This window comes from Leptodactylus fuscus, chromosome 4, assembly GCF_031893055.1.
Source record: "Leptodactylus fuscus isolate aLepFus1 chromosome 4, aLepFus1.hap2, whole genome shotgun sequence".
In the NCBI taxonomy this organism is placed as follows: Eukaryota; Metazoa; Chordata; class Amphibia; order Anura; family Leptodactylidae; genus Leptodactylus; species Leptodactylus fuscus.
In genome coordinates, this window is record NC_134268.1 from 132,956,520 (window position 1) to 132,979,885 (window position 23,366).

Consider the following 23,366-nt stretch of genomic DNA (forward strand, 5'->3'; position numbering starts at 1 on the left):
CAGGCCGTTAAAGGAAAAAGCACAACCTACAATACTCATATCCTAGGTAAATAACCACATACCTACACAGAATGATAGTACAATAAACTGAAAATCACCACAGGAAACTAATTTTACAAAAATATACAAAAATATTTTTTTCTTAATGTTCAAAACAAGGAAAAAGTTGTTTAAAAAAAGATATTAAAAAAAAAAAAAAGACACGGTCACGGTGTCCCATGTGAGATGAGACATATAAATATACGTCATATATAACACCTATATATAGGTGCACATATTGACAATGGACATAGAGTACTGTTGCAGATTAACATTAGTCAAAATACAGTAAGTAACAACTATCATTATATGTAATATCTATGTATAGATGCATACGCTTGACAATGGACTAAAAATACCGAAGCAGGTTATGCATACAACAGCGAAGTAAACAGTTTGCTGTCTCAAACATAAGCTAATGCTTATAAATAATTAAAGAAGTCCAATTTGTCAAGCACTATCAAACATAGTTTAGGCGTCCAGACCCAAAAACACTATCCACACATATTACAAGTAATCTTACCCATATACAAACAAATCAGTCCACATGAAACAGGACACACCGTGACCTCCACCTGCAGCCCCTATGTGCATTTGGGGCACTCTTTACAAGATTAAGCTTAGCAAGCGCCTTCTTGGGCCTATCCTAAATACACAAAAAAAGGACAGCTGTTAGTAAAAAAAAAAGACCCATAAAAAAGGTGGTCCGCGGTCACTTACAGTTCCCATCAGTACCAAGACCGGTATGGATGTACCTTCCTCCTGGCCCCCAAAGTGGCCTTTGGATCTGGCTGCTGTTGAAGAAGATGATGATGATGATGAAGAAGTTCTGGCTGCTGCTGAGATTGCAGCTGCTGTACAAGCTGCTGCTGAGGTTGCTGTAGAGGCTGCTGTTGCTGTTACATATTCCAGGTGTAGTGGAAACACGCAGGAACACTGCTGGATACCACAGCCAGAGGCCTCCTACACGTCCTCTTTTAAATTTGGTGTCATTCTGCGGTTGCCAGTTACTTCCGGTTTAGCATTTCCTCTTTCACCAGAAGCCAGCATCCAGCAACTACCCACAACAATCCTTCACTCCTCCTCCCGCCAGAGCCAAGACCCTGCATCCCGGTAGGAGGAACCTGTTGCACAGCAGCCCTCCAATTTGGAGGGTCCCCAGGGAACAGTTGGGAAGGGAGTTAGCCTCTTATCCTGTAAAAGAAAGCCCCCAGCAGCCAAGAAAGAAGAAGAGGGGATCAGGAGAGGACCCCAACCAGGGCCATCCCCTGCCTCTGCACCATGCCATGGATTCAACTCCGGGTTCCCGATAGCACCGAGGCAGGTAGGTTTCACTTCCAGGGACAGGAAACTACTAAGGAGGGAGAGGAGGTTCCTGAGGGTGTATTATTCATATTCACACTCACTCTGGTGCAAGAGGGGAAAAATATGAAAAAAGATGCTGAGTATTAACATACAAACTCAAAGGGTTAAAGACCCAACATCTTTGGTAATAGAGCAGCAGTAAAGTGTTAATAGTTTAGTAGTTAGCAGTTAGAAATGATACTAAATAACTACATTTTTTAATAGAACCATTTACTGTTCTAAACAATGTATTGGGAAACTGCAAAAAACATACAAATGAAAACTCTGGAGCAAACTCTGTGAAATAAATTAAAACCTTTGTAAGGCGGATAAAATCTGACCTTAGGGTCCATTCACACGGACCTTTTTCAGCTAAAGGAACCCATTGAAGTCAATGGGAGGCTTTTTTTTCAGCGCTGAAATTCCACACCAAATTCTCCACCTTTTTCCTCCATATGAATGGACCCTAAGGCTATAAGGCTCCATGTAGCGGGAAGCAGCTAAAAATGCTGTGGCAAAAAACTCAGAGGCAGTTTCTGTTTCCATTATACTTACAGGGAAACCACTGGCATTTCTGTAGGTATAATTGACATGCTGCGATTTTCAAAACCGCAACAGTTTGGAAAACACAGCGTGTCCTCTGTGTTTATTTTCCACAATGTGTGGATAGGATTTGATAGAACTTTGCAGTGACTATAAAATGCCGAATTTTTTTTATGTAGTGTTTACACCGCGGCCAAACCGCTGTATTTATACTACGCGGGGGTCCTGGACTAATAGGGTTTTTTTTGGACTGAAGTAATGAGGACTCATCCAGCTGTTAGAAGGAACTGCAGTATATGGATGACCACTGTGACCTCTTCACTCTTCAGTTATCGATCACAGTGTCATACATTGTACAGTGGCTAGGCATGGCATTGCAGCTCAACCCCATGACAGCAGAATATCTAAGTACACAGATTCACAATCACTGTGATTGGTTGGTCAATTCTGCCATGTTACTTGTCTCAAATTAACAATCATTACATTTAGAAAAAAATAAAATCAATTTTACAAAATGTGAATTTCTCTGCTTTTCAGACAGACAGTCATATTACCCAAACACATTAATAAATATTATCTGCCATATATCTGAGAGATATTGGCATCATCTTTTAATTTATATTGGGAATTAGAAGGCTTACAAATGTAAGGGTCCATTCACACGGAATAACGTGCCGCGTGATGTGGCACGTATATGGCGTGTGAGACTTTGAGCGCCGTATACGCTCCCATTGATTTCAATGGGAGCCTGGATCGTATACGCTGCGTTATTTTGCGGCCGTGATTTTGCAGCCGCAAAATCACGGCCGCAAAATAACGCGGCCTATACGATCCAGGCTCCCATTGAAATCAATGGGAGCGTATACGGCGCTCAAAGTCTCACACGCCGTATACGTGCCACATCACGTGGCACGTTACTCCGTGTGAATGGACCCTAACAGTGATTATCCCAAACTAAAATTTCCCACCTCAGTTCTGAAAGGGGTTATAAGAGCCTATATTTTAAAACCCCCCACAAATCACCTGATTTTCAAAACTGCACCCCTCAAATGATTCAAAACAACATTCGGGGGGTTTGTTAACCCTTTAAGCTTTTCACATGAATTAAAATAAAATGGAGGTGAAATTTAGACGTTGCATTTTTTTTCACTAATACATTAATTTAGCCCTAAAATTATCACATTCACAAAGAGTTAAAGGAGAAAATACATCTCATAGATTGTTATTCAATTTTTCCAGAGCACAGAAATACCTGACATGTGGCTGTAAATTGATTTTTGCACACATGGCAGCGCATGGAAGGGAAGGAGCAACACTGGAGGTTTGAAAAGCAGATTTTGCTGGAATAGTTTTCGTGCCATGTCTCATTTGCATAGCCCCTAGAGTATCAAAACAAGTGCAACCCCCTAAAAGTGACATCATTTTGGAAACTACACCCCTCACAGAATTCATCAAGGGATATAGTGAGCATTTTGACACCACAGCCATTTCACAAATTTTACTACCTTTGGGATGTGTAAATGAAAACATACTAAAACGTCACTTTATCCCCAAAGTTTTCATTTTCACAAGGGGTTAAAGGAGAGAAAGCACCCGACAGTTTGTTAAGTAGCTGCTCCGAAAACTGAGAACATGACAGGGCAGAGAATGAAAAGAGTGCTATTTTGCTTTTGGAGGGCAGATTGTTATGGAATAGTTTTCAGATGCCATGTCGCATTTGCAGAGCCTTCAAAGTACTAATGCAGTGGAAACCCCATAAAAAAGACTCCATTTTGGAAACTACTCCCCTCTTAGAAGATATCAAAGGACATAATGAGCAGTTTGACACTACAGCCTTTTCACAGATTTTATTAACAACAGTTTACGACTGTAACATTAACATTATTAACAACATATTACGCACTGAACTGAAGTATAACTGGAAAAACTGTCAGTTTAACCTTTCACTATCAGCTGCGTATTCATTTCTGGAAAATTAATTAATGCAACACTTGGAGGTTAAATATGCTCACTGCATCCCTAGATAAATTGCTTCAGGGGTGTAGTTTCCAAAATAGGGTCACGTATCAGGGGAGTTCACTTTACTGGCATTATAGGGATCTGCAAAAGTGTAATGGCATCCAAAAACTAAAACAGTGCTCCTTCTTTTCTGTGTCTGGCTATTTCCATACAGCAGTTTAAACCACATATGACGTTAAGTACGTTATACTGGGTACACTGGTGTCATACATGTGGGTATAAACTGCAGTTTGGGCACACAAGGGAAGGAGCACTATTTGGCTTTTGAAATGTATGTTCAGATGTTTGGTTTCTGGACGCCATGTCATGTTTACAGAGCCTCTAAAGTACCAGTAAAGAAGAATTCCCTAGGGAATGACCCCATTTTGAAAACTGCACCCCTCAAAGAATTTATCAAGAGGTGTAGTGAGCATTAGTATCCCAGACGTGAATGTACAGTGGATGGTGAAAAGTGAATACATAAGCTGTGTGGAATACATTGGGAACACCAAATTCCCTATTATATTCCCAGTAGCTCCTATGATTGGGAGGTCACCTCTGGTGTCTTTTATCTTGTAAGCTCTAAATTTGGGGTGTACCCAAATACAGCCTTGCCCAGCTTATACATTACCTTCTTGCCCCAGCCAGTTTTTTTCTTATGATTTGTGGGATTTTGGGGGGTTTTTTACAAGCTATATTTTCTGTATTTTTCTGGTGATATAGCCATATTAGGGCTTGTTGTTTGCAGTATGAGATGTCATTTGTAATGACAACATTAGATGGATAATGCAAATCAATGTTTTAGGTCCAACAGGTCTCAACGATCGCAATGATCTTAGTGTTTTCCTTTAACCCCTTTCCGACATCTGCGGTAATAGTATGGTGCTGCCAGGAAGGACTTGACGCAAGACGCCATAGTACTACAGTGGAAGAATGGTGCGCATGCAGAAATTGTGTGCACCCTGCTTTGCGGGTGTTAGATGTATGTACAACTGTAACTGTCCTGTAAAACCCGCGGTCAGAGCTGGGCCCTCCCACGACATTTTTGGGGGGTGCCAGTGTTCCTGATAGGCAGCCTGGGGTCTGATCAGTGACCCAGGGCCTGCCCAACATCTGTTCCTCCATGTACCTGGTTGAGCCTGCAAAGAATAGAGGCTGTCAGCCCATGCGTCTGCACGGGCTGACAGCCTCCTATACACTGCAATACATGTGTATTGCAGCGTATATCTATTGAACCAGCGATCAGAAGATCGCTGCTTCAATCTCCTATAGGGACAACAAGAATTTTTATTTTTTTTTAAAGTTAAAAAAATGCTTAAACATTTTTTAAAAAAATAACAAAAAATAAAGCTCCCAAAATCCCATTTTTTTTTTTATATAAAATGTTTTATTATATAAAATAAAGTAAAAAAAAATTACATATTTGATATCACCGCTTCCATAAACAATAAAAATAAAAAATTATTTAATCCGCATGCCGAATGATATTAGAAAAAAAAACGTAGAAAATCACACAAAATAATGATTATTCACTGCCTTTGCCTCACAAAATGTTAAATAAAAAGTAATCAAATAGTCAAATGAAAACTAAAATAGTACCAATAAAAAAGCACAGGTTGTCTTGCAAAAAATGAGCCCTCAACTAGCTCTGTCCGCAGAAAAATAAAAATGTCATGCCTTTCAGAAGATGGTGCAAAAATAATACATTTTTTCCCTAAGTTGAATTTTATTCTGCTCAAATAGCAATGCATTAAAGGGATTCTATCATTAAAATCACATTTTTTGTCAATCACACGTTGAAATAGCTTTAAGAAAGGCTATTCTTCTCCTACCTTTAGATGTCTTCTCCGCGTCGCCGTTCGGTAGAAATCCCAGTTTTCATCTATATGCAAAATAGTTCTCTCGCAGCACTGGGGGCGGGCCCCAGCACTTAAACAGCATAAAAACCAAAACTCATTTGCATACAGACAAAAGCCAGGATTTCTACTGAACGACAGCATAGACATCTAAAGGTAGGAGAATAGCCTTGTAGGCTATTCTTACGTGTGATCGACAAAAAATTTGATTTTAATGATAGAATCCCTTTAAAAAATAATATAACTGAGATATTGCTGTAATCATACGAACCCTCAGAATAAAGGTAGTATGTTATTTATGCTGTACGCTGCAGGGGGAAAAAATTAAATGCTAAAAAGCAATGCCAAAATTGCTGTTTTCTTTTACATACCACCCACAAAGAGTTAATAATATTTAGTCAATAAGTTACAGGCACCCCAAAATAGTGGCATTGAAAAGTACATCTCATATCGCAAACTGCAAGCCCTCAAATGGCCACATCGCCTGACAATAAAAAAAAAATTGCTTGTACAAAGTAAAGACAAAACCCCCCCAAAATCGTCAAACTATAAAGGGGCGTACATACTACCGTCGGTGTCCGACAGCTAGTGTCCGTTTGAAATCTTGTGCGGACATTAGCAGCAGACACTAGCTGTGTCTGTGACATTTTGCATTGATTTAAATGGACATCAGGTACGTTCTTTTACAGTCCGTGCCTGTCCTTAAAGGGGTTGTCCCACGTCGCATACTCACCAGTCTTCATTGCTATAAAATCTTCTGTCTTCTGGCTTTGTTGCGTCATCGGTGGTCCGGGTCACATATGCAAAGCCAAGCGGCAAGATGCCGCTGGCCCTGCGTGCGCGCTCATAGACCAGTCTAGCCTTCACAATGCCAATACAGACCCGACATCCGCCTCTCTCTATTACAGCGGATGCCGGGTTTGTATTCGCATTGTGAAAGCTAGACTGGTCTATGAGTGTGCACGCAGGGCCAGCGGCATCTCGCCGCTGGCTTTGCATATGTGAATACAAACCCGGCATCTGCTGTAATAGAGAGGCGGATGCCGGGGAGTGTAGACGCCGGCACAGATGCCAGCAACATCGCTATGCTTCTGCCCTGCATGAAGCCAGCAACGGCAGAAGCGATGCTGTTATTCCGCTCCTCCGCCCCCCCCCGGAATTGCAGCATCGCTTCTGCCGCTGCTGGCTTCATGCAGGGCAGAAGCATAGCAATGTTGCAGGCATCTTTGCTGGCGTCTAACCCTCCCCGACATCCGCCTCTCTATTACAGCGGATGACGGGTTTGTATTGGCGGCCCCTTCCGCCCAAAGGGTAAACTACCCCCCCCTCCAGGCTCGCTCCCGTGCACATAGCCCCTCCTCCCTCCCCCCTCAGAGCAGGCAGATACATCACTTGACTTATGACCAGATAAGTCAAGGGGTGTGTCCCAAAAAAATGAATAAAGTAAGATAGTGGACAAACAAAGCAGTTTTGCTGAAGCAATGTATGTAGGAAAAGTCTTACATTCACATTAACAAGCAGTATAGATAGGATCCTTGTGATGGGACAACCCCTTTAACTGTCCGTTCCCAAAGATGTCTGACTTTTCAAGCGGACAGCAAAACCCGACATGTAGTTTTTTTTCTGTCCGCTTGAAAAGTTGGACATCTTTGGGAATGGACAGTTAAGGACAGACATGGACTGTAAAAGAACGCGCCCGATGTCTATTTAAATCAATGCAAACTTCATACTTCAGTCATTTTTTATTTTTTTTTACCTTACTGACAGAAGGAAAAACTTCTTCCTTTACAAAAGTAAACAAACATAAAGGCAGAGAGCTTCCCTCATGTTGTTTCATTAGTGGCAATGGGAACAGACAAAGAAAGAGGAAAATCAGTCTGTGTCTCTAAACATTACTAAAAGTCTTTGGATGCACTTATTAACCTATTAATAGCAATACCAGATCTTTTTTTTAAAATGTTTTTTTGATTTTTTTTTTACCCAAAAAACTCCTTTAGGGTGCATTCACACTGAGTAAACGCTAGCTTATTTTGTAGAGTAAAATTACACTTGTAAATTTTGCTATTCCATTGACTTCAATGACATTTTACAGGCGTATTTTTACAGGCGTATTTTTTACAGGCGTATTTTTTACAGGCGTATTTTTACAGTTGTAAAAAAATATCATTGAAGTCAATGGGATAGCAAAATTTACAAGTGTAATTTTACTCTACAAAATAAGCTAGCGTTTACTCAGTGTGAATGCACCCTTAGGCTGGGGCCCCACGGGCTGGAAACGGCGCGATTTGCAAATCCCATCCCCACTTTGCGGGAAAAAAAAATCGCAGCGTGTACATGCTGCAATTTCCAAATCTGTCATGATTTTGAAAATCGCAGGATGTCAATTATATCTACAGAAACACCGGCGGCTTCCCCATGGATATTATTGGTTTTTTTTGTTTTAAATGTAGATTGTGAGCACCATATAAGGCTCACGATGTACATTTTTTCCCTATCAGTATTTCTTTGTAGAATGGGAGAAAATCCATGTAAACATGGGGAGAACATACAAACTCCTTGCAGATGTTTTCCCTGGCAGGAGTCGAACCCAGGACTCCAGCACTGCAAGGCTGCAGTGCTAACCACTGAGCCACCGTGTTGCCCCATTCCCATGAATATAATTGTATCAGAAAGTCAGCGGAGGAAAACTCTGTGAACTTTCTGTTCAAAGCGCTGCGGGAAGAACCGCAATGCGTTCACGTCGCGGTCGTTCCCGCAGCACTTTACACTGCGTTTCTGGCCCGTGGAGCCTTAGCCTTAATCTTGTGAATTTGCTAAGCTACTGTCTTTTTGTTAGTAGGCAAATTAGCTCTTTGAAGCAACACGTGCGTTGCCATTTACTACTCTAGAGCAATGGCAATGCCCCCAAAATTGCTCAAAATAGCTCATTTGCATATTGGCAACAAAAATTGGATATCTCAGTAATGGAGTTGCTAACCAATCTATCTAAGGGGCTACACTGAAACTGGATTCTGATGACAGATTACCTTTAAACTATATTCCCTTTAGACTATAATGGGGTCCATGTGACATGTGTCCATGTCATACGGACAGGAAAGTAGTTCATGAAGTACTTTTCTGTCCACATGTTCCCTGTGGACACAGAGCGGGAAACACGAGGACCCCTTTATAGTCTATGGGGTCCGTGTGCTTTCATAAACTCACTGCTTCCCAATGCGTTCGGTATTCCGTTCAAGGGGGTCCCTGAACGGAATACCAAACGCAGATGTGAAAGGGGCCTAAGGACAGGCAACCATCCATGAAAGCCTGAAGGCCTTTTTTTTAGACCTCCTGGCTGCTATGTAGGGAATCTGAGGGGTGAGACAAGGGGCTCCCTCTCTAACCACTGACTAACTACTACAGATCATGGTTTCCAAGCAGTTAGACAAAATTGAAGTATTTTGCATATAGATTATATATAGTGTATAACTGGTGCGATTTTTAACAGAAATCTATGCCAGTTCACGACTGACCTATATCTCAATTCTGATGCAGAAGAGTGTGCCAGAATTATTAATAGCCCCCGAGATGAGTCTCATAGTGAAGAAGGTGTTTAATACTTTTAATACTGATATACAAAAGAGCAGGCTTCATAAATGTCCCTATGTCTCATAAATTTCTTCAGTCTTCATAAATGTCCCTATGTCTCTCTAAGCTACACACATACACATTGGCCCAGATTTCCTATTGTGATTACGAAATATAAAAAAAAACAAACTTGCGAGTCTTCAGTAGGTGAAATCACTGAACTAAGACAGACATAAAGATAAAGAACCTGGGAACTGTGAATTGTTTATATTTATATGTATATAGTAATACGCCTCTTCCCCCTCTCTCCTGAAATCCTATCCCTATGTGTCCTGTTGTACATAAATATGCAGCCTTTAGAAAGTGCTTTTAGATATATCTGAAGAAGAAGCCGAGAGCTTCGAAACGTCATATTCTGGCATCATTATGAGTTAACCATTAAAAAGGTATCACCTACTGAAGACTCGCAAGTTTTTTGTTTTTATATTTCCTACCCACTGGCTAACACAGTACAAAAACAAGCATTTTCCTTATACCATATTGTGATTACGATAGATGTACCTAGTCTGAGCTAAAAACTTTCTTAGGGAGCGTTCACACTACCGTCGGTGTCCGACATGTAGTGTCCGCTCCTAATGTCCACTCAAAATCTGTCACGGACACTAGGAGCGGACACTAGCTGTGTCCGTGACACCTGTCATTTATTTCAATGGGCATCGGGTGCGTTCTTTTGCACTCCGTGCCCGTCCTTTCCTGTCCTCAAGTGAAGCTGTCCGACTTCTCAAGCGGACAGAGGAACCCTGCATGCAAAATGTGGTATAAATTGAGACTAGACAATCTATACATACACCAAGTTACTAAGATAAATCTGTTATGTTGTCAGACTGACTGACTTCATAAATCTGGAGCACTGAGTAAGCTCGTACACAGGAAAAGTAGCAGAAAGTAAAATGAGATGTACTTTCCCAGTAGCCCAAACTGTGCGTGAAAATTGCATGTATAAAATGATGTATTTTCTAAGAAATGCTCCATTTTTACAAATTTCAGAAAAAAATCTGTATGTACTAAAAATCTTGGAAAAACTGTATTTGCATCCATGGAACGACCTTGAATACAGAAAGGTTCTATAGTCTCGAATCCAGCCCTGAATGCCTTCTCGTAGCTGGGTCATCCTGTCATACATATCGTGGGGACTGAGTGAAGTCCCAGACCATAGAAAGTTCCTGCATTTCTGGCCATATCCATTGGCAAACAATAAAGGCAAAAAACTGTTACCACTAAGACGGCTAGAGGAAATCTCTAAAATTATGCAACATTTTTAATGATTTGTTTACAAAAATGATGAACTTTCTATGGCAATATTTGTGGAAAGACCACTGTAAGCGGCTAACTCCTCATAGATTGCAGTATTACAGTACATGAATCCATTCTTTCTATCCTTGTACCTCAGCAGAATCTCCCCATCTGGAGAACATCCTTCTTCTTATCATCACACTGCACTGATGACTACAATGGGGGAGGGTCTGCCTGACTTCCTAAACTATGCAGCTGCAGCCCTCTGTACATTCACGGGGCTCTTCCTGTGTGACCCAAAGTTCATAGAACAGAGTGCCAGGGCTTAGGACCTTGGCAATGACTACCGCCCTGCTAGTCCACAAATGAAACATTCGGGACACATACAACGCATTACTGGCTCGCTTCTAGCAAACAGAGCAGATGCTGGAGCTGCAGCGCTACATGACAGGCTCGTGTACCCACTACCTATAAGCCTTATGCCAATACTATATGTGATCTGGACGCTGCGCTGAGGTGATGGTGATCTGGACGCTGCGCTGAGGTAAACGAGTCACAGTAACAGTTACCTCCAGTAACATTGTCATCACTTACCCGCAGCCTCAGGGAGCAGCGCTACCACCAGGAGCAGAGAAAGTCCAACAAGTCCTGAAGTGGTTGCTGCCGACATGAGCCACACACAAGCTGAAGCCATCACATCTATGCTGTTGTTCTCCCTCCTCCAGTGCAGTGCAGCCAGTGTCCCCTCTTGCTTCCTTCTCCTCCTCTTCCACTTCCCCTCACTCCTCCTCTCAGTCTGGACTTTTTCCTACCCACCCCCACTTCTCCCCCTTGTTCTCCACTTTCCTGTATCCACCACCCCTATCAGTTGTAAGAGTTCCAGAAGTTCCTCATTTTCCCTGGCTCCCAGTCTCTTTGCCAGCAGAACTACTTTTCTTTAGGATTTATTAAAATCTAACTTTGAATCCATATGCCTTAAAACGTGATTTAAGCAGACTAATAAGATCTTAAGTAAAAAATAAATAAAACACACAACAAAAGTGAGGATGATAAAAATGGATGGTAAAAAAAAATTGGTCAAAACACAGTAACGCTAGAAGACTCCATCCCAAAATCCGTTTAAAATCAGTAGAGAGAAAAGTCTGCAAGGAGGAACGTGGAGGACCCTATTATAGTTTAGGGGTTCGCAGGTTTCCAAAAGCTTTTTAAGTAGACAGAGTTTCCGTCTTTTGGGTCCCCAAGCAGACACGAAGGACGGAAACCCCAATGCTAGTGTGAACCTACCATTACTTCGGCAAATACCCTGTTTCTCCAAAAATAAGCCCTACTCCAAAAATAAGGCCTAGTTACAATCAGCGCCTCCAACCGTAGGTTAGGTCACAAACAATACACATAGCTTGGCTCTCAGCTCTCCTGGACAAGTGCCACACTACCTCCCGCCACAGCAGGGCAAAATCCACTCACTCGCTCCTGAGTCCCACCTTCCAGCCGCTACTGTGCTGTGGATTTGGCTACCAAACGTCAGGATTAGGTGACCAAATGTTAGGTGCTACTCCTGCTCCCTCCCACAGATGCAACCACTCCACTACAGTAACCCCTTAAGGACACAGTCCAAAAGTGCGTTAAGGAACAGCCCTCGTTTTCAAAACTGACATGTGTCACTTTAATGGCAAGAACTTTGAGACGCTTTAACTTACACAAGTGATTTTGAGATTGTTTTTTCCGTAACACATTATACTTCATGTTACTGATAAACACTAATCAATATTTTTGTAGTTATTTATTTATAAAAATAGGAAATTTGATGGTAATTTGTAAAAAATAGCAATTTTCAAAATGTGAAATTCTCGGCTTTTCAGACACATAGCCACACCACCCAAATACACGAATAAATATTATCTACCATATCTCTGCTTTATAATGGCATCATCGTTTGATTGTCTTTTAGGCTAAGGCCCCACCTTGTGGAAACTCAGCTTTTTTTGTTGCAGATTTTGTTGCCGTTTTTTGAGCCAAAGCCAAGAATGGCTTCAAAAGGAATGGGAAATATATAGGACGTTCTTACACTTCTTCCTTCTACTCAATCCACTCCTGGCTTTGGCTCAAAAAACTTCAGGAAAAGCTGCAACAACAAAAAAAGCTGCATTTCTGCAACGTGGGGCCTTAGCCTAATTTATTTTGGATGTTACAAGGCTTACAAGTGTAACAGCGATTTTCCAGATTTACCAGAAAATTCCCCAAACTAATTTTTAGGGACCACTTCAGTTCTGAAAGGAATTATAAAGGCCTATATAATAGAAACACCCACCTCCATTTTCAAAACTGCACTCCTCAATTAATTCAAAACAGTATTTGGGATGTTTGTTAACACTTTAAGCATTTCATAAGAATAAAAATAATATGGAGGTGAAATTTAGACATTTCATTTTTTTTTTTCATGAATGCATTCATTCAGACCTATAATTAACACATTCACAAAAATAGAAAGGAAAAAAAAGATTTCACAGTTTGTTTGGTAATTTCTCCTGAGCGCTGAAATACCCCACATGTGGGTGTAAACTGATTTTTGGGCACACGGCAATGCATGGAAGGGAATGAGCAACACTGGATGTTTAAAAAGCAGATGGAATAGTTTTCAGGCACCATGTCTCATTTGCCAAGTCCCTAGAGTACCAAAACAATCGAAACCCCGTAAAAGAGACCCCATTTTGGAAACTACACCCCTCACAGAATTCATCCAGCGGTATAGTGAGCATTTTGACCCCACAGTTGTTTTACAGATTTTACTAACATTGAGATGTGTAAATGAAAAATTACTAAAACATCACTTTATCCCCAATGTTTTCATTTTCACAAGGTGTTAAAAGAGAAAAAGCCCCCCACAGTTTGTTAAACAATTTGTCCTGAAAATGCACTACCCCATATGTGGTCATAATCTGCTGTATTTGCAGATCTGCGCTATTTTGCTTTTGGACGGCAGATTTTGCTGGAATAGTTTTCAGTTACCATGTCTCATTTGCAGAGCCCCTAGAGTACCAATACAGTGGAAACCCCCTAAAAGTGACCGCATTTTGGAAACTGTAGCCCCCACAGAACATATCAATGGATATAGTGAGCATTTTGACCCCACAGCTGTTTCACAGATTTTATTAAAATTGGGATGTGAAAATGAAAAATTACTTTTTTCCAATAAGCCATCAATTTAATCCCAATTTTTTTTATTTTCACTAGAGGATAAAGGAGAAAAAGTTCCCTAAAGTTTGTTACACAATTTCTCCTGAACACAGAAATGCCCCATATGTGGTTGTAAACTGCTGTTTACATGGTTGGGCTCAGAATGGAAAGAGCGCTATTCGGCTTTTGGAGAGCAGATTTTGCTGGAATAGTTTTCGGATGCCATGTCACATTTGCAGAGCCACTAAAGTACAAGGACAATGGAAACCCCCAAAACGTGACTCCATTTTGGAAATTACACCCTTCATAGAATGTAAGTAGGGGTATAGTGAGCATTTTGAGCTCACAGCTGTTTCACAGGTTTTATTAACATTGTGACATAAAAATGAAAAATTACTTTTTTCCCAATAAATCATCCATTTAGCTCCATATTCTTAATTTTTGGAAGCGTTAAAAGAAGAAAAAAACACCCCACAGTTTGGTGCACAGAAATGCCGAATATGTGGTCATAATCTGCTGTATGGGTACATTGTGGGGCTCAAAATGGAGAGTGCTATTTTGCTTTTGGAGGGCAAATGTGGCTGGAATACTTTTCAAAAGTGACCCCATTTTAGAAACTACACCCTTCAAGGAATGTATCAAGGGGTATTATCATTTTGAGCCTATAAATGCTTCCCAAAACTTAATGTACAAAATAAAAATTTAAATTTTTAAAGAAATATGCAATTACAGTGACTAATATGTTGTGGCATCAGAGACATGCAATTCTAAAACTATTAAGTGGACTATCCCAAGGGGAAAAAAAATTATATATGTGGGTGTACACTGCTTCTTGGGCACACAGCTGGGCTCGGAAGGGAAGATTTTCTGCGCTTTTTAGCTTTTAATGTATAGATTTAGAGGGACTTTCTGGATGCCATGTGCTTTTTGCAGAGCCCTTGAGGTGACAGTAAACTGGAATTCCCAAAGAAGTGACTCCATTTTGTAGGGGCAATTTTAGGGTCTCTACAAATGTGACATGTTGTCCAAAAACCAACAATCTAAATCTGCACTACAAAAGCATATAGCGCTCCTTCACATCTGCGCACTGCTGTGTGTCCATACAGTAGTTTACGTCCACATGTATGACACTGCTGTACCCAGGATAATGTACTTAATGCCATACGTGGGTATAAACTGCTGTTTGGGCACAGCCGGGCACAGAAGGGAAGGAGCCCTATTTTGGTTTTGGAGCACAGTTTGGTTTTAGGACACCATGCCACTTTTGCAAAGCTCCTGAATTGCCAATACACTGAAATCCACAGACATGTCATCCATGTTGAACATTACACCACTGAAAATGTTTACCAATTGGGGTAGTGAGCATTTTTAACCCTTGAGTGTTGCATTTTTTTAGTTTCCAGACCTGAATGTGCAGCTGATAATGAGAAGTTAAAAATAAAAATTTTCCAGAGATTCGCCATTTCAGTGTCCGATATGTCGTGTTAAGCTTGTATCAGCAGAGATACACAATCCAAAAACTGTTATGAGGGTATCCCAGGCGCAACAACTTTTTGAGCGTTCATCTCTGATAAGCCGGGCAAAACATATTACGCACTGGAATTACGTATTCTTGGAAATATTGTCATTTTACTTCTGGATATTCATTTATGGATAATAAATTTTAGCAACTCTTGTGGGCAGGGGTGAACCTACCTGTTTCGACGCCCAAGGCGGACAGAAAGCCGCCCCCCCCCTCCCCGGAGGAGGGGGCGGAGCAAAGGGGGCTCCAGCGACCTCCCCAATCCACTGCTTGGTGATGGTGACGCTAAGCCAGTCCAGGTCAGCTTGTCCTGGATTGGCTTAGGTAAGCGAAAATGCCGCCCCCCCCGGGGCCGTGGCATAGCGCCGCCTGAAGCAGTCGCTTCAGGTCGCCTCATGGGAGGTGCGGCGCTGCTTGTGGGTTAAAAATGCTCACCCCGGATAAATTCCTTCAGGGGTGTAGTTTCCAAAATTTGGGTCACTTATCAGGAGATTCCACTTTACTGGTGTTTCAGCTCTGCGAAAGTGTCATGGTGTCCAAAAACCAAACCGCTCAAGTCTGTGCTCCAAAAACCAAATAGCGCTCCTTCCCTTATGTGCCTGGGTGTACTCAAGCAGTAGTTTATATCCACAAATTACATTACATCCGTTATCCTGGGTACACCAGTGTCATACATGTGGCATAAACTGCAGTTTGGGCACACAGCAGGGCGCAGAAGGGAAGGAGCACTATTTGGCTTTGAAGAGCAAATTCAGATGTTGTCATGAGCCTGTAAGGTACCAGAAGAGTAGATTACCCAAAGGAGAGACCCCATTTTGAAAACTGCACCCCTCAAAGTATTTATCAGAGGGTGTAGTGAGCATTAGTATCCCAGATGTGAATGCACAGCGGATGAAGAATGAATATGTAAGCTGCTCAGAATGCATTGGTAACACCAAATTCCCTACTATTTCCGCAGTAGTTCCTATTATTGTTGTGGGGAGAGGGGATCACTTTGGGAATCACTTCTAGTATATTTTCCCTCATAAGCTCTAAATCTGGGGTGCCCCTTGATACGCTCACAAAGCTTATACATTCCCTTCCAGCCAGTTGTGTTCTAATGATTTGGTGATTTTGGGGGGGTTTTGTCTTCACAATGCACAAGCTATATTTTCTTTATTTTTCAGTATTTTCTTTATTGTCTTTTTCTATTTCTATCTTCTTCTCTCCTGGATGACAAGTATTTGGCAATTTTGTACATGTCGCGTGACATTTTCGTTCGATTTTGTAGTAGGAAGTATACATATCATTTGTAGGGACACAATTTATATGCATCACATACATTTGACAAAATCCACTGGTGGTGCATTTTTTTTTTGGCCGCCACTGTATGTGTCCAGCTGTCACCAAATGAGGGGAAGATGAAATCCCATGAACTGTTACACCCCATTACCACACTCTCCCACTGGGTCTCTGTATGGCCTCCTAAGGCTGCTGCCACATCCTCACTCGGCCAAAGGGTTACTGCTTGGCCTCATAGGGCAGCTGCAATCTCCATACTCTGCCACTGGGTCACTGTATGGCGGGCTCATAAGGCTGCTGCAACGGCCACACTCTGTCACCTTTTTCTACTGTATGGCCTCTTCACGCTGCTGCCACCTCCACATTCTTCTACTGGGTCACTGTTTGGCTCTGCAAGGCTGCTGAAATCTTCACACTCTGCCACTGGGTCACTGTATGGCTACTTGTACACCACCAAGCACACCCTCCTTGAGCTGCAGCATGAGAACGGCCTCCCACAACATAGGCTGATATGCAATGTTTCCACCTGTTGGAATTCAACCCTCCATAATTTGGATCCACTATATGAACAGAGAAAAATCAATAAATGATTTCTTGATGATCCAAGCGGACAGAGGTACATCCCTGTCTAACTTTAACGTTATGGTCACCTCACGATGCTGCCATCTCCTCACTCTGTCACTGGGCACTGTATAGCCATCCTATTGCTGCTGCCGTCTGCTCACTCTGCCACTGGGTTACTGTATGGTCTCCTCATGCTGCTGCCACCACCACACTATGCCCCTGGGTTACTATAAGGCCTCCTAAGGCTGCGGCCACCTCCTTACTTTGTCACTGGGTCACTGTATGGCCTCCACACACTGCTGCAATCTCTTCACTCTCCCACTAGGTCACTCTATGGCCCAATAAGGCTGCTGAAATCTCCTCACTCTGCCACTGGATTACTGTATGGCCTCCTCACGCTGCTGCCACATCTTAATGCTGCCACTGGGTCACTGTATGGCCTCATAAGGCTGCTGCAATCTCCATTCTCTGCCACTGGGTCACTGTATGGCCTCCTCATGCTGCTGCTACATCCTAACTCTACCACTGGCTCACTATATTGCCTCCTAAGGATGCTGACATCTCCACACTCTGCCACTGGGTCACTGTATGGCCTCACGTTGCTGCCGACTCCCCAATCTCTCACCGGGCACTGTATGGTCTTGTAAGGCTGCTGCTATCTCCACATTATATCACCTTGCCACTCTGTGGCCTCCTCATGCTGCTGCTACCTCAATACTATGTCGCCATGATACTGTGACACCCTCTTCACTCTGCCGGGGGGGCTCTACTTGTATAAGCATTTACTAGAAGAGGTTCTGTAGACATCTCTGTGAAATCAGCAGACAAGGGTGTCAAAGGAGTGCACTCTTTCACACTACAGTAGGATCTTGAGTCTCTGCATGGTTGTTTATACCTAGCACTAACATCAACCTGCAGGACTGAGTTCACATCCGAGTTATTTGGTCAGTTTTGGCCCCGTAACTGGCCAAATAAGTGAGGCAGCGGTTCTAAGAGCAAAGCCTGTCATACTGACTCACTGTATTGTTTGACTACCACAGTATACTCCCCGTACATTTTACTGCAAGACACAGTGTTCTACACCACTATATAGGCACTCTGCAGCCTGGAAAAAGCTATTTTTTTAATGCAATTCGCCGTCATTTAATTCAGATACAATCGAATCTTTGGGGAAATCCAGTGAAAAGGCCGAATTAAATATTTCAAAACTTCACTCATTCTGATTCGCTCCAGTACCTGATAAGACCTACCCTGCAAATAAGCCCTAGTCCTTATTTCAAAGAAAAAAATAATATAAGACCCCGTCTTATTTTCGGAGAAACATGGTAGCAAGAATGTACCGTGGCAGCAACAGCCTAAGTATGGTGTTAGACAAATGCCTGAAAAATATAACCTCACATGCCATATGCTATTTGGGTATTGCCCAGAATTACTCACCTGGCATGTGAGTGTTTCATTATAAATACATACAAGCCACAATACAGCATACAGCAACAGCCTGTGTGTATGATAAACCTTTTTTAACCCCTTAGCGACCCATGATGTTCTATTACTAGTAATAGTACGTCATGGAGCGCTCGCCCGCTCACTAGCTGTTACTGACAGCTCTCACCCTTTTTCATAACCTCCGGTCGGTACTTTTACCGATCGGAGGTTTTAACCCTTTGATTGCGATGGTCAAACATGACCACCGCAAACAAAGGGTTCCGCAATCTTCAAACCCCCCCTCCCGACACCCCCTTCGGTGAGATCGGGGGTGGCGGTATGTCTACTATGTAGCTTGGGGTCTGGATAGTGCCCTACTTACTTTGTTGATCCTGCCCGGGTCTTCTGAAAGTCAGTGTGCCATCCGCACAGCTCACTTCCTGTTATGATGTGTGAGACACGTGCAGCCTGTGTCTCACACAGCATAATACAGGATTAGTGATGAAATAATCGCTAATCCAAAAAATAATAAAGTGTTTGAAAACAATTAATAAAGTTATAAAGCCCCAATAATCCCTTTTTTCTATAAAAAATGAATTATGTAAAAAAAAACTAAATATTAATAAAAACAATACATATTTGGTATTGTCGTGTCCGTAACAACAAGTACAACAAAATAAACAATATTTAATGTATACGGTGAAGAAAAAAAAAAAACGGAAAAAACCCACCAGAAGTAGTGATTTTTCGCCATCTCACCTTACAAAATGTGCTATAAAGTGATCAAAAAGTCATATGCACCCCAAAATAGTACCAATAAAAAGCGGAGGTTGTCCCTCAAAAAAATAAGCCCCCAACCAACACTGTCAAGCGAAAAATAAAAATGTTACGCCTCTCAGAAGACGGCGATGCAAAAATCATTGACTCATGTCCCCAAATGTGTTTTTAGTCTGCAGAATTAGTATTGCATAAAAAAAATAATATAAATGAGGTATCGCCGTAATCGTACCGACCCGCAGAATAAAGATAATATATTACTTATACTGTATGCTGCACGGTGAAAAATGTAAAAGATAAAACACAATACCAGAATTGATTTTTTTTTTTAAATCCAGCAAAAAAAAGAGTTAATAAAATGTATTCAGTAAGTTATAGGCACCCAAGATGGTGTCATTACAAAATGCATCTCATCCCGCAAACAACAAGCCCTTATATGGCCATGTCACCAGAAAAATAAAGAAAATATAGCATCTAGCAATGTGAAGACAAAAACCCGCAAAATCGCCAAATTATTAGAATACAACTGGCTGCGGCAGAAAGGGAATACATAAACTGTGCGAGCGAATATCAGGGGACACCCCATATTTAGAGCTTACGAGGGAAAATATACCAGAAGTGACCCTCAAAGTGACCTCCAGAGTGACTCCCCCAATCATAGGAGATACTGGGACATAGTAGAGAATAGGTGTTTGTAATGTCCTCCGCACCGCTTATATATTCCCTCTTCGTCATCCGCTGTGCAGTCACTTCTGAGTTACTAATACTCACTACACCCCCTGATAAATTCTTTGAGGGGTGCAGTTTTCAAACTGGGGTTACTCCTTTGGGGAATCCACTTTTCTGGTACCTTATAGGCTCTACAAACATGACATGGCGTCCAGATACCAAACATCTGAATCTGTACTCCAAAAGCCGCATAGCGCTCCATCCTTACTGCGCCCTGCTGTGCGCCCAAACTTCAGTTTATGACACATGTATGACACATGTATGACACTGGTGTACCCAGGATAACGGACGTAATGTCATATGTGGGTATAAACTGATATTAGGGCCCAGCCGGACACAGAAGGGAAGAAGGGTTATTTGGTTGTTGGAGCACAGACTTAGACGGTTTGGTTTTTGGATGCCATGGCACTTTTGCAGAGACCCTAAAATTGCCCCTACAAAATGGGGTCACTTCCTGGGGAATTCCAGTTTACTGGCACCTCCAGGGCTCTGCAAAAACAAAATGGCATCCAGAAAGTCCCTCTAAATCTGTACCCAAATGCTAAAAAGTGCAGTGCTCCTTCCCTTATGAGCCCTGTTGTGTGCCCAAGCAGCAGTTTACACCCACATATATATTTTTTTGCCCCTCGGGATGGCCCACTTAATAGATTTAGAAGTGCAGGTCTCTGACAACACAAAGTGGGTGCAATGTATTGGGCACCAAAATGGCATATTTCTTTAAAAATTTCAATTTTTGGGAAGCATTAAACTAAAAATTTTTTAGTCTTAAAATCATAATACCACTTGATACATTCCTTGACGGGTGTAGTTTCTAAAATGGGGTCACTTTTGAGGGGTTTCTATTGTATAAATACTTTAGGGGCTCAGCAGATGCGACATAGAACCTCAAAACTATTCCAGCAATATCTGCCCTCCAAAGTCCAAATAGCACTCTTTCCATTCTGAGCCCCAACATGTACCCATACAGCAGATTTTTGCCACATGAGTTATTGCTGTGTTCAGGAGAAATTGTGTAACAAACTGTGTGTGTGTGTGTGTGTGTGTGTGTGTGTGTGTGTGTGTGTGTGTGTGTGTGTGTGTGTGTGTGTGTGTGAAGGGGGGGGGGGCTTTTAATTCTTTAACTAGCAAAAATTTAAAATATGGCTCTAAATGGACGATTTATTGGAAAAAAAGTCATTTTAAATTTTTACGTCCCAATGTTAATAAAATCTGTGGAACAGCTGTGATGTCAAAATGCTCACTCTACACTTAGATAAATTCTATGAGGGGTGTAGTTTCCAAAATGGGGTTGCTTTTAGGGGGTTTCCGCTGTATTGGTTCTCTAAGGGCTCTGCAAATGCAATATGGCCCCTGAAAAATATTCCCGAAAAATCTGCCCTTCAAAAGCCAAATAGTGCTCTTTCCATTCTGAGCCCCACCATTCCCATACAGCAGATTATGGCCACATATGGGGTATTGCCGTATTCAGGAGAAATTGTTTTAACAAACTTTGGGGGGGGGGGTTACACTTTAACCCCTTGTGAAAAAGAAAACTTTGGGATCAAGTGACATTTTAGTCATTATTCATTTATACATTCCAATATTCGTAAAATCTGTGAAACAGCTGTAGGGTCAAAATGCTCACTATACCCCTTGATGAATTCTGTGAGGGGTGTATTTTATAAAATGGAGTCAATTTTGGGGAGTTTCCATTGTTTTGGTATGCTAAGAGTTCTGTAAATGAGGCATGGCCCATTAAAGCTATTCCAGCAAAATCTGCTGTTCAAAAGCCCAGTGTCGCTCCTTCCCTTTCATGCACTGCCGTGTGCCCAAAACTCAGTTTACACCCACATGTGGGGTATTTCTGTGCACGGGAGAAATTGCGTGATAAACTCTCAGATGCATTTTCTACTTTAACCCTTTGTAAATGTGTTAATATTAGGGCTACATTAATGCATTAGTGAAAATGTTAAATGTCTAAATTTCACCTCCATATTATTTTTATTCTTATGAAAAGCTTAAAGGGTTAACATTCCAAATGCTGTTTTTAATTATTTGAGGGGTGCAGTTTTGAAAATGGGGTGATTTGGGGGTGTTTCTATTATATAGGCCTTTACAATTCCTTTCTGAACTGAAGTGGTCCCTAAAAAATTAGTTTGAGGAATTTTCTTGTAAATCTGGAAAATCGCTGTTACACTTGTAAGCCTTGTGACGTCCAAAATAAATTAAAAGACAATCAAAAGATGATACCGATATAAAGCAGAGATATGGTAGATAATATTAATTCATGTATTTGGGTGGTATGACTGCCTGAAAAGCAGAGAATTTCACATTTTGAAAATTGCATTTTTTTCCAAATTTCCATCAAATTTCCTATTTTTTTTATAAATAAATACAGAAATATTGATTAGTGTTTACCACTAACATGAAGTACAGTGTGTCACGAGAAAACAATCTCAAAATCACTTGTGTAAGTTAAAGCGTCTCAAAGTTATTGCCATTTAAAGTGACATGTCAGATTTGAAAAAAGAGGCCTGGTCCTTAACGCTCTTTTGGGCTGTGTCTCTAAGGGGTTAAGCAATTGTGTATGCCATGTATAATACAGATGCAAAACCATTATTTCACATAGTGAACAAGCAAGGTATTTTGAAACTGATAGTCAGTAGTTGTTATATGTGTGAAGCATTCCACATAGATTTAGGCAGTATGTATGGACCATGTTGAGTTAACCATGTGTTTCACGGCAGGGTTTCTTCTCTGTAGTGGGGCACAATTTTAAACAGCTGGTCCCTAGTTCATAGCATTGATCACATCATCCAGGGTAACCAAAATCGGGGTATATATTTTGTGTTCCCCTCGAAGTTGTTCCCCCTGGGTAGACTGCATATAGTTTTCCAAACTTATTATTGGTTTAATTCATACCTTCTGCATGTTAGCCCACACACCCCTTCCCCAGCGCATCGGTTGTGGCTGGCTTTTAGTTACAGTACATAAAAATTCTCTCTTTGTTTCTCTCCATGATAGTGTATCTGCATATTATACAGTGTTTATAGCCTTTCATATCTTTTTTACTCTTCACTGCCTTTCCTTGCGCAGTCTCCATGCTCATTCTACTCCTCCCTTCCCAACAGGATCTTGTCATGAGATGACTGGCATTGCCTTAACAAAACTTTCCCTCCTCCTTCTCCCTCTTTCCCCTCACATACAGTCCTGTATGCTCTCTACTGTCTCTCTCAAGTAGTCTCTGTACTCACTAAAGCCAGGACTGTTGTAGG

At 41.5% G+C, this 23,366-nt stretch overlaps 1 protein-coding gene across 3 annotated transcripts in view; it reads right to left on the reverse strand.

Moving 5' to 3' along the window:
* Positions 1-11,405, reverse strand: part of RECK (reversion inducing cysteine rich protein with kazal motifs) — a 130,888-nt gene extending 119,483 nt beyond the window's left edge. For all 3 annotated transcript variants that reach the window (XM_075271091.1, XM_075271090.1, XM_075271092.1), the window contains exon 1: positions 11,235-11,405. In XM_075271091.1, coding sequence (XP_075127192.1) covers positions 11,235-11,334 — 100 coding nt within the window. In that variant the 5' untranslated portion in view covers positions 11,335-11,405. The remainder of the gene's footprint in view (positions 1-11,234) is intronic.
* Between the last annotated feature and the right edge of the window lie 11,961 nt (positions 11,406-23,366).